This window comes from Helianthus annuus, chromosome 11, assembly GCF_002127325.2.
Source record: "Helianthus annuus cultivar XRQ/B chromosome 11, HanXRQr2.0-SUNRISE, whole genome shotgun sequence".
Classification (NCBI taxonomy): domain Eukaryota; kingdom Viridiplantae; phylum Streptophyta; class Magnoliopsida; order Asterales; family Asteraceae; genus Helianthus; species Helianthus annuus.
In genome coordinates this window covers 175,744,452-175,756,887 of record NC_035443.2, presented here as the reverse complement: position 1 = coordinate 175,756,887, position 12,436 = coordinate 175,744,452, and the positions used below count along the sequence as shown (strand labels likewise).

General features: G+C 36.5%; 1 protein-coding gene and 1 long non-coding RNA gene across 2 annotated transcripts; one reads left to right on the top strand and one right to left on the bottom strand.

Moving 5' to 3' along the window:
- Window positions 1-3,926: 3,926 nt before the first annotated feature.
- On the bottom strand, window positions 3,927-8,503 carry LOC110891125 (plant cysteine oxidase 1). Its single transcript, XM_022138787.2, has 5 exons — window positions 8,000-8,503; window positions 6,381-6,502; window positions 6,126-6,282; window positions 4,303-4,506; window positions 3,927-4,204 (listed from the first exon to the last, which is right to left on the bottom strand). The coding sequence occupies exons 1-5, from the start codon at window positions 8,220-8,222 to the stop codon at window positions 4,080-4,082; spliced, it is 831 nt and encodes a 276-aa protein (XP_021994479.1). The 5' UTR covers window positions 8,223-8,503; the 3' UTR covers window positions 3,927-4,079.
- Window positions 8,504-9,691: 1,188 nt separating this feature from the next.
- Window positions 9,692-10,996, top strand: LOC118484158. The gene is made up of 3 exons (XR_004872998.1): window positions 9,692-9,865; window positions 10,021-10,209; window positions 10,357-10,996. It is a non-coding gene; the product is annotated as an uncharacterized LOC118484158 (long non-coding RNA).
- The last annotated feature ends 1,440 nt before the right edge of the window (window positions 10,997-12,436 follow it).

Sequence of the window (12,436 nt, the reverse complement as noted above, 5' to 3'; positions counted from 1 at the left end):
TTTTGCTTCCTATGGTTTGGTCACTTTAACGGTTTTGCTCCAAACCTTTAAAAATAGCCATTTTGCTCCCTGATGTTTCGGTTTTTTTGTCAGTTTGCTCCCCGCCTCTACCTCCATCCAAATTGTTTGTGTTTCCATTTTGCTCCCCGTAGGGAGCAAACTAGCAACAAAATCAAAACATCAGGGAGTAAAATGGCTATTTTTAAAGGTTTGGGGCAAAACCGTTAAAGTGACCAAACCACAGGGAGCAAAACGGAAGTTTACTCTTAAAAAAATATTTAATATGGAGATTGAGTTGTTTTGTTCCTAGACATGCTTCATGGTTATCCAACATGGGATGACACAAGATTTATGCTGCCCCTGGGATGTGGGAATGCTACCAAACATACATAAAACTGAGTCAGTCATGAATGTAGCACAACAAATCTAAAAGAGGTAAAAACGTATACTTGTTTTAACATTTTCACACTTAACTCATGAATACTTTATCTGTTTCTTGGAATATTTTATAACAATTTACTAAAAAAGACCTAAAATTAAATCATTATTATGTTTTTATTTTTTTCTTAAAAGGCTACGAGTTTTACTACACAACCCAAAGGCCCTTTGTTTGTGCGAGCATTATTTCATATCGCTAGCTTGCAACGTAGCAAATAAGTTGTTTGTAAAAAAACTAATTTGAAGTTAAGTTCGCTACAGATCGTAAAAATATGCATATGCTTATGCGAAAACATAAATGCATATGCGAAAACACCAATAACAAACATGAATGTACATTACATGCTAACACACAAAACCTTGTTGTACCAAGCTTGTATAAGCACAAGCTTGCCTCACTTAACTTGATGAGCTCAAGCACAACTTGTTTCGAGCTTTATTATTTAACTTGATGGGCTCGGGCACTGGTTTCGAGCGTTATTTTTAAACATGAGCCTAACTTGCCTTATTTTTAAACACAAGCCTAATTTTTAAATATTCTACAAAGTTACCCCTTTTTAAGCTTAGATTAGTTTTTATTTATTATTTTTGTATGTATATATAGCTGTAAGAGAAAAATGCCCGGATAGTCCCTGTGGTTTTGTCTTTTTTCACCTATAGTCCCCAACTTTCTAAAATTACCTGAATAGTCTCCAAGTTTTCAATTTTTGTTCCCGGATAGTCCCTGTGCCTAACATCAGTTAGTTTTCTCAGTTAAAAGAGCCTAAATTGATGTAAAATTACTAAATTGCCCTTACCCAATTAAATTCAAGTAGTCCCCACCATTTATTAAAAAAATATAATTAAACTATATCATTTAAGTGGGTCTCACACCCACCCCCACCCCCACCCCCACCATTACCCAACCCCTCCTTCCACCCAAACCCACGCCACCGTATCACCACCTTCAACATTCTCCCATCACCACCCAATCCTTTTTTTTATTATGTATAAGAACATGAATTTTTAGGCCAAGTATAATAAATTATACTCTGAATATATGACCAATTGCATCAGCCATCACCAACCGTATCATTTAATTTTTTGTATTTGTAGTTACAGTAAGAGTAAGGGATGTGGTGTGGAGGCATTGTATGAGCATTCTAAGAAGTTGAGCAGAAATAATGGTCTATTTCACTAGGTTTTGAAGGGGATGCGACGGTGATTCAGATCTAATCGAATAACCACCGCCGTCCTAAACCCACATCTCTCTGCTCATTCGGTCGAAATACCGACTTGCAACTTTCTAGAAATCGAAGGTGGTTCAGATCCAATCGAATAAGTGAATAACCACCCACACACCACAGAAACACTCGACGGGGAAGATGGGTGAACTGAATCCAGCCCCTACAACTCGACAGGGAAGATGGGTGATGATGATGGATGGAGGTTGTGGTGGATAAAGGTGGGAGGATGCTAGGGGTGGTTGGGGGTCGCTGGTGCTACTGAAAAAAAGATGGTGTTGGTGTCCCGCCTGAACAATGGTAAAAGATGGTGGTGAAAAGATGGCGTCTGAACACCGATAAGGTGTCGGCACCGGAGATGAAACAACTATGGAGAAGATTCAACAGGTAGAGAAGAAGGGTGGGTGTGCTGGGGGTTTTATGTTTTTTTTTTTTTTATTAAATGCCCGGATAGTCCCTATGGTATATGCCCTTTTTAGGGAAAGGGTATTGTTGTCATTTCACACCCTTTTAACTGAGAAAACTAACTGATGTTAGGCACGGGGGCTATCCGGGAACAAAAATTGAAAACTTGGGGACTATTCAGGTAATTTTAGAAAGTTGGGGACTATAGGTGAAAAAATGCGAAATCACAGGGACTATCTAGGCATTTTTCTCTAGCTCTAATCTTTATGTCTAACATAGTAGATCTTATTTAGTTATCATAAATTTGTATATAATAATTATTAGAGCTTGCGTAGTGGGGCGCGGCCAAGGGCCATAGCGCCGCTATGGCGCCGCCCACACCGCCCCCACCGGCGCTATGAACAAAAAAAAACAAATGGCGCGATGTGCATAACGGCGTGAGATGGTGGTGATGATTTCTGCATTTTCCACTTTGGTCCCTGCATTTTACACTTTGGTCCCTATATTAAAACACTTTGGTCCCTGCATTTTACACTTTGGTCCCTGCATTTTATACTTTGGTTATGATGAGGTAGGGGCTTTATGACTACGGCCTCAAATTACATAAAGCCCCATAAAGCCCCGGGGTGACGTGGCATGCCACATGGCGCATAACGCCCCTTTGAGGGCTTTATGACTACACATGCCCTTAGGGGTAGGCTAAATGTACCTCCATTTTTATTGATCATACCCTCTTTCTAAAAATAGTCAGTTTAAAACTTTTCAAATTCACCCTTTTAAAAATCCTATTTTTATAGTTATCCCGAATCAGTTTTAATGGCTGGAAGATGTTGAAGGAGTATCTGGCAAGGTTCGATGTGTCTCATTCTGTACATACCATTTTTTTTTATCACATTAAGTAAACTAAACCCATATCAAATATTTATGTTTTCTCACATCATATATATATCATACATACCACAACGCCGAACCACATAATGAAAATGATAAATGGATGAAATGGGGCTAAAGTTCTTCCTCGAGGATTGCAGCACACAAAAATGTTCTTATTTAGTTTAGTTATGTTTAAACAATTAATATTATAATTATGTATCAAAATTTTAAATAACGTGGTTCTTGGTGGTGAGTTTAATTAGGTTGAATTCCAATTTGTTAAATGGCAAGGAGTTGCTAGGTCGACTATGGTGGTGCGGGTGCAAGGAGATGGAATTAATCATCTTTATATTAATAATGTTAATGAAAATATTAAAAACAATATTATATCATAAAGAAATAACAGGAAACTAAAGAAAAAAATAACTAGTTTTTGAATTGACATAAAAAAGGGAAATAAGTTTACGTGCTGATGTGTTAGAAAAAAAAATTAATGCAAAGAAATGATAACTTAAGAAGTTTTGTGTGTGTGTGGGTGTGGGGGGGGGGGGGGTGGGGGGGGGGGTTGTGTGTGTGTGTTTTATAATTGTGATTTTAGTTCCTGTAGTTTGAGTTACTTTGCCAGTTTAGTGCAAAGGTTTCATTTTCGTCTATGGGTCCAAAAAGGTTTCACCGTTACCATTTTAGCTCACTGGGTTAACTTCATATATTTTTTCTGTTAACAAGGGTAATTCGGTCATTTTATATGTAATTCTGTTAACTAGAAGGACAATTCGGCCATATAATAGAGCCGAATTGCCCTTCTCGTTAACAGAAAAAATAGATGAAGTTAACTCAGTATGCTAAAATGACAACGTTAACAGAAAAAATAGATGAAGTTAACTCAGTATACTAAAATGACAATGGTGAAACCCTTTTAGACCTATAGGCAAAAAATAAAACTTTTGAACTAAATTGACAAAATAACCCAAACCACAAAGACTAAAATGACATTTAACTCTAATTATTATTATTATCTAAATATTATATTACTCAAAGGTCGATAACTAAACAAAGTAACAAACAAACAAATGTTTTCAGAGATTGTTCTATACACCACAACACTAAACATGCTCAAAGAAAAATCTAACACCTATGATGTTATATCTCGATTATTTGTGGCCCCGTATACTGGATTCCCCTCATTTCTGATTCTTTCGGCACGTCGATTTCTTCTAACCACCAATACCGCTCCCTTTCTTCTTCGCTCATAACCCCTTGTTCATCTGAAAATCATAACAATCAAACTCATCAGTCACAACACAACACAATTGTAAATTTGTAATCTCCAGAATAACATAGACGAGCAGAAATATTTGCTTACATGGCAATGCATCGTATGGAATGTCTCTATAGTATGAGCAATCCCGACCATCTTCTTTAGAATACGGAGGTCCAACCACGTCAAGGATTGCACAAGGCGTTATAGCCTTGAAGGCGTGTATGTTACCCCCTGAAGTCGGATACAGTACAGAAGTATCACATGGAGCTGTGAAAACACCATCAGCTTTTTTACATGCTAATTTCGCTGCACAAATACAGTTACATTCAAGTTATTTCAAATAGATAATCTAGCCTTTAGGTTTGTTTTAGAGTTAAATGCCCCCCGGATAGTCCCTGTGGTTTGCCATTTTTTTCACGTTTAGTCCCTAACTGTCTAAAATTACAGTAATAGTCCCCAACTTTTTCAATTTCGTTCCCGGATAGTCCCTAACGTGGATGGGGATTAGTTTTTGGTGTTAAGTGGTTGTGAAATGACGAGATTGCCTTTACTATCAATAAAAATAATTAAAACTCTCAATCAATTATAATATTAAAAAAAAGTGGGCCCCACTAATTTATCAACAGCTTGTAACGGATCCGATGCCGAACTGATCGGTGAAAACGAGAGGTTACGAAGAGAAAACCTTCAACTCAACAAAGTGTTAAGCCAGACGAAGCAGTTATGCAACAGTATATATGTAATGATGTCGAATTATGCAACCAACACAGCCACCAGTCCTTTGGATTCCACCACCGTCAAACCACTAGACCTCCTACCGTTGAAACGTTCTTCTGAAGACTCCGGTAGTGATGGAAGTGGAACAACTGAAGAGTTTATAAACCCTAGGTTATTTGGTGTACCGATAGGTATGAAACGTGTGAGAGGGGACGTAGGTGATGCGGCGGAGCTACGGTTGGAACCGCCGGGAGACGGTGTTAAACCGGAGCCGTTGGATGATAGCGTAAAGTGGAGAGGTGTTGATTTGAAGTAATCCACGTGGATGATGTAAAAACCGCCATGTGGTCAGATCGGATGCATTGTCATGATCAGGTTGAGAAAAGAAAAGTTGGGTTGTTGTGCAAGAAAAATAATCTGGTTGACATAGTGATGGTGGTTAAATTAGTTTTGCAGACAAGAAACGAGAAAGAGGAAGAGAGAAAGGGAAAAGAAGGGGTGGGGGTGGGGGTGGGTGTGGGGATTAGGATAAGGTGGGGCCACTATTTTTTAATATTATAATTGGTTGAGAGTTTTAATTATTTTTATTGACAGTAAGGGCAATCTCGCCATTTCACACCCACTTAACACCAAAAACTAACCCCCATCCACGCTAGGGACTATCCGGGAACGAAATTGAAAAAGTTGGGTACTATAGCTGTAATTTTAGAAAGTTAGGGACTAAAGGTGAAAAAATGACAAACCACAGAACTATCCGGACATTTAACTCTTTGTTTTATATATAGAGGTGACAAAATAAGCATGACAGTTGGGTTGGGAAGATGTCAAATAAATTTTGCAAAGGCAGAGATTGGTTTGAAAAATGAGGGCAATTTGGTCATTTCAGGTGGGTAGGGACCATATCTGTTGAATTTTGGGACCAAATCCATAGTATTGCCCAAACCATGGACCAAAAATATAATGAATAAAATATCTAATTAACAAAAAGTATAAATATCTAATTATTAATTAACAAAAGTAACTTTAGAAGTTCCATGCATTTGAAATACACGTTAGGCTACTTTTGACCCGTTTTCTTTTAAACTAAACTCTGTATTATTGTTTACCCATTAAGAGATAACACAACACGTTCGACCCATTTATAACTAAACGGGCCGAAAACACAACCTCTAGGGTTTTACTTGCATATATAGAGATTGAGAACTCACGTTTCGAGGGGGATATCGAGTCAATTTCGTTACTAGCGTTAACTAAATCATATGCTTTAATATGCACTTTCCCAAGTAACAGCTTGTTGAAAACCGTCATTCCTGGATGATTATGAAGCGGTATGACAGCATTTGCAGGAAGAAAGAAAATACATAACTGCAAAATTGAGAAACTAATGATTTTAGATGACATTTTTATAAGATTGTTGTTTCCGAAACTGTCGAAAATGAAAAAAAAAAGGAAAAAATGATTACCCAAAATTTCTCAGACTTGTTTATTGTTGTGCATGAGACTTTGGGAGTTACTCCTGCGGTACTAGGAGTCTTGAAGAATGGTAAGTTCCTACTTAATCCAACATCTTCCGCTTTCATTCCATCTATAACAAGATACAAATCTAGTTAACAAAATGCAACTATATACAAGAAAAGATTATACGATAGGAACAAACTACAAAGTACATAACAGTTTTTATAAACTGCATAATAATTAAAAAACATGCCTTCAACAAACAAAAGATACCATGTGTATCATGCTATTTCCCCAAGAATTGACAGAATATATATAGCTAGATCTATACCAGTTTTAAATTGTGCGAAGTAGCTTATGTGGTGTACAAATCACCTCTCTACGAATAAAAAATGTTGGAGATTACAGCATAAACGCACAAATCAATGTGGCTTTATTTATTACACCATAAAATTATTTAAATTTTTTTATAAATATTTATGCTTTCTCAATGCAAGACAGGCCAAATGCAATGCAATATACAGCTTTCATAGTATTGAGTGTATGACATGTTTGAGACTTAGCTTGAGATGCATATGACTTTAGATTTAAACATACAAACAGAAACTTTTTATAGCTCTACCTATCCAGCTGATAAACTATCTCACTACCACTTTCAATCAAACCCCTATACTTGCGCATTGCAGTTTTGTACCACATAGTATCCCGCCCAGCCTAAAGCTCAACCGCAATGCTCGGATTCCAAAATTTCACACCAATGTTGAAGGATCAAGGCCTTAATAAAGTCTAGAACTCTTCTTATCATCATCATCATACTCAGCAAATCCCACCAATAGCAAAGCTAAGGTAGGGTCTCAGGAGGGTAAGGTGTAGCCAGCCTTACCTCTACCCCGTAGGATAGAGAGACTGCTTCTAGTGAGAACCCTGACTCGATTATAGTTTTGCATCAATCCTTGGACATAAGGCACATAACACTTGGCAATCGGGAAAAAGACCGATTGGTGCATGCGCCCCCTTGTCTTTCGGCTACCAGCGCCACTACATGATCCATGATTAACCGCCCGTCTTTAACGTTATTTTCACGAAATTAGTAAAATAACGTTAAAATTAGTGCAATTTCACTTTTGCCCACTAAGTGACCACACATTATATGCGCACACCGCAAACGGAGCGTTTCTAGAACTCTTCTTATACATTCTAGAATTCAGCCATATATAATGGGATAACATCTTATTTCACAAAACACCTCAAACCACCTCAAAAGGCAATTATAAGTCATTTTGTGTGCACATAATCTTTCTTTTCGCTATAGGTCATATCGAATCGCTTAAAAAAGGCATCTATAGAAACAATATTCGGGTTGCTAGCTATCGAAATAAGTACAGTTTATAATGTTTTGTCTATGAAAGTTAATTAGCAGTGATTTTTCTAACATTCTTATCATACAATTATCCAACCAGTTGCAGCAATTTTAGCAATCACCTTTCAACATCTAATTATAATTATAATTAAAAAAATTAAAATAAAACTCAAAACAGTCTCAACAATTATATAGCAATAACCTTTATAACATCTAATAAAAAACAAACACACCTTAAATAAAATTCAAAAAACACAAATCACTCACCGAGAATCCGGCAAACCTTCTGCACATCAGTCGAAGACGGAACGGTTCCAACGCCTTTAAAAACATCTAAACACGATAAATACAGCCTCTGCAACGGAAACGAAGCCGCCGTTAGTGACGGAGACGGCAGAGACGGTTTTCCTTTGCCGCTACTTTTCCGGAAACTTTTCTTCTTCTTCCGTATCACCTTGCTGACGTCACTTAACCTAGCCTCGTTCGTCATGATCGATCGCAACACGCAAACGAACCGCTAAAACGTTCGGTACGAGATCGGATAACTGAGATCTGATAGGAAATGAGTAGATGTGAAAAGATTGTGTGTTGTTAGGTTGTTTGAAATTTGAAGTGTGTGAGAAACGGTGGTGGAAAGTGGGAGGATGATGAGGTTATAAGGAGGTAAGGTGGAGGTGGAGGTGGTAGCGGCATTGGAAAACCGGGGGCGGCCATTGATTTGGATTTTAGAGAGAGAAAGCTTGTAGAGAGAGAAAGTTGTTTGATCTGGCGACCATTGTTTCGTGATATTTCTACGTATTGTGTGTGAAATTACTATTGTGCCATTGTCTTAGATATGTTTTTTAACCATAAATTTGGATCAGACCACTAGAGATTAGGGGTGAGCAAGAAAACCGAAATAACCGAACTGTAACCGAATAACCGAAATAACCGAACCAAAAAAAACGAACCGAAACAAAAACCGACGGTTCGGTTTTCGGATTTTTAATAACCGAAAATTTTGGTTCGGTTTTCGGATAAACTTTTTCAATAACCGAAAAAAACCAAACCGAACCGAGAAGTTACAGTCCATATATTTTTTTGTTTAAGTTTAAATTATATATATTTATGGAACCCATTAAGTCTAACCAACTTTTAGGATAATCCTAGCCATCTAAACTCATCAACTTTTGATCTTGGCCCTTTAAACTCAAGAAGTTATACTCTCTCTCCTAAAATGAGGAAGTTTTGAACGGTTATTTGATTTAATCTCTCCCACATCTTCTCCTCCCCACGTTCCTGTAACTTCCATGTAGTTCATGGAGGTTTAGCATTCTCTCTCCTCAAATGAAGCAGTTTCGAACGGTTTGTAATTATTTCTCTCCCACGTACTCCACACGTTTTCTATAACTTGCATGTACCCTCTCTATAATAGCAAATCTCAAACCTCCAGTTTTGCCCCCATTCGCCTCCATCACTCTTTATCTCTGCGTTGCACTTTGAAAAGTGAAACTGAAGCATCAATTTCGTCACCAAATCCAGGCATCTATGTCATCGCAACATCAAATTTGTCGATTTAAAGCATCGATTCCTCTTTGAATCCCTCGATTGTTATTCATTCGCAGCCCTCACATGTTCTTCTTTACAGACTTCTCTGGTCGCTGGTAATCCTAGGTATGGCGGTGGCGTTAAAAGAGGTAGGTGGTGTTGTGTCGTTTTATTTATTTGTTATCTAGGTTTCGTTTAGGCTCTTTGTGTTCTTCATTGTTGATTTTACAATCGATTGATTATTTAAATTTCTGTAAGTGATACGTGTTCGTTGATGTGCAAATGATATTGTTTATTGATGTTCAGATTTTATGTTTTGTTTTACTAGGTCATCAAAGTTTAAGCTGTTAAAGAAATTGTTTTTTTTTTGTTTGAATGTTATTTGCATGCCAGGTGTTCGGTCATATGCCTAGGTGGAGCTGAACAGTTTGTCTGCAGCTGTGTTGTCTTTCGGGTTTAGGTCTGGGGAAGACACTTGCTTTTGATTATGTAGCATGATTGCCGAGACTTTGGTGATATTTTTTTGGTGATAAGTGTATTCATGGAAGAATTGTTCTTACATCTGAAGAGAATGCCCCTCGAGTTCACGTTTGTTATCATTGCATGGTATGCTTTTGTAACATCATTGTTATTTTTATTTATTTTTTTTGCTCTAAAAGGGTATTTACATTTATTACACTCTTTAAGTTATTTCGGCGGTATTTTGTTTGTGGAGGATGTATTATACAAACAAAGGGTCTTATGTAAGCATATTGTTGTAGGTTCTACATGAATTCAATCATGTCAATCCTGAAGATTACAATGAAGTTAAAGACTTTGCAACAACTTGAGTACCTTTGAAAGTATACCTTAATTTATTGGCTATTGGATTGGTTTGTGTACTCATGCTCTGTTCACTATAGGGTCTTTTAACAGCAGTTATTGAAGCATATAATATACTCCCGCATTTGGTAACTTTTCATTTACATTGGATTTGTAGGATTAACTTTAGCTGATTATTATTGTGATTCATGCACTACCTCTATGATCATTAATCGCCATAACTATAACATGTCGTATGTGTATAACTAATTAACCATATCCAGTTTGCTGGACAGGGTGTTATGAAGACACCAAGTTTTAATAAACTTACTTCAGCTGGTTTCAAAGTCAAAATCTGGATAGCGGATTGGTTTGATTTCTTAAAAAGACAAAAAGGATGCGGATTTGGAAAAGAGACAAACCGTTGGGCGTTACCTCATTGAGATATGGAAATCAGCCGGGATGATTGGTAGGTATTAAGCCAATGGTGTCGTTTTTCACCATTCTTTGCATTTAATCTCAAAGATCTCTTGGGTTTGCATAAGTATTTCAATGGATGTAAAAAGAAGAAAAAAGTGTTCCATTCCGTTATTTTGACGGCTATTTGGTGCATTTGGAATGTGCGAAATAATTTGTTATTTAATAACAAACCCCTGTCGTTGTCTAGAATCGTGGAAGAGTCCAAGGTGTTGAGCTACACGTGGGTTAAAGACAGGGCAAAAGAAGGCGGGTCTTACATGGGAAGGCTGGAGGAGATTTATTTTTTTTGGGGATATGCAATTTTCTGTTTTGGTGTCCTGTACCTTCTGTTTGTTTGGAGGTCTTGTATTGTTTGGCAGTAATCGTGATTGAAGCGGACGACTTTCGGTGTCTTTCGAGGTGTCGTTCGTGTATTTCGGTCAGATTTCGTTGATTTTCAGACTGATTAAGGATTGTTTTTAAGGATAAAAACTGATTAATACGGTTGAAATTTGTTCAACTGTTAGACATGTTTTCTGATCAGAATCAAAATCAAAAATGTTTTTTGTTTAGATGATCGTTGTTATAGTCCATGCGAAGTTGATTTTTTGATTCGAAACTAGAGCGAATAGGATTGATTTCGAATAGTTTTTTATTGAATTTCGTATTGAAACGATTGATTTTCAGTTTGATTATCTGTTTTTTTGGATCATTTACATCAGTTTTCAAGCTTTCAAATTGTTAATATCGATTCTGGAATAATTCAGTCATGTTTCGGTGAACTCGGATTAATTTCGATTGATTTTCGGTTGATTCGATTAGGCTTCAGTGATTTTCAGTTGAAAGTTCAAACATTCTGATCATATTTCATACTTTTCGAACAATTTATATTGATTTCAACAGTTTCTGTTTGATATAACGGATGAAACTTGAACAAACATAGTATATTGATCATAATGTTGTTATATATCATAATAAGTTTGTTTTTGTAAGAATCAAGATCTGAATAACAAATACCATAGAAGTTAGATTTAATTTGAAGATCTGAGTTACATAAAATGGTGTTGTTGACTTGATAGTGTATATAGTTCTTGCATCAGCTTCGTAAATTGAATCTTCAAAACTTGCATCTGAACGAAGAACTAGATTGATTTTTAACGTGTTTCAAACGAGTTTCAATCCGTTTTAGTTTGTTTTGAATAAAATCTAACTGTTTCGGTTAAAGATTGGGTGTATCGTTTGAGATTTTCATTTTGAATCGGTGATTAATAGTTAAGATTTTTATAATTCTGAACAGATTCGATTGATTTTTGATGAGATTCGGGTTAATTTAGTGTGATAATCAAAGTGTCCTGAACAGTTTTCATGGATTCAACAACTTTCTTTGTTCAGTGTGATCATGTTGATTCAATGCAAGTGTGATAAATGCAAGTGTGATAATCATTTACAAATTGTTTAAACAGTTAACAACTTGCTGAGAATTTGATAAGATTTGCAGGTTTCTTGAAAGATAGAGAAAGAATTGAAAACAAATCTGAATCAGTTGTTTTTCGAGAAAGTTCAGTGATATTCGGTTGATTTTAAATCAGCTTCGGAGTGATTTTTGGTTAAAAACTGGATAAGTTTCGGATTAATTCGCTCGATTACGGACTGATTTTGATTGCTTTTGGTGAAACTGATTGAATAACGGTGTTTTGTGTCGCTGGGAAGATATGAGAGTTGTATAGTTGATTTGGTGGGTTTGTTAACGGGTCAAATAGTTTAGTTTGAGACAATCATTTTTAGTTATGTGTCAATGGTTGGCTTGAATTGATATTTGAATTACTTTCAGTCTTTCATACCAATGCACTATTTGAAACATATAATGTTTTGTCTAGGGTGAATGCAAAGAAAAGAATAGTTGTGCTACTATGACAT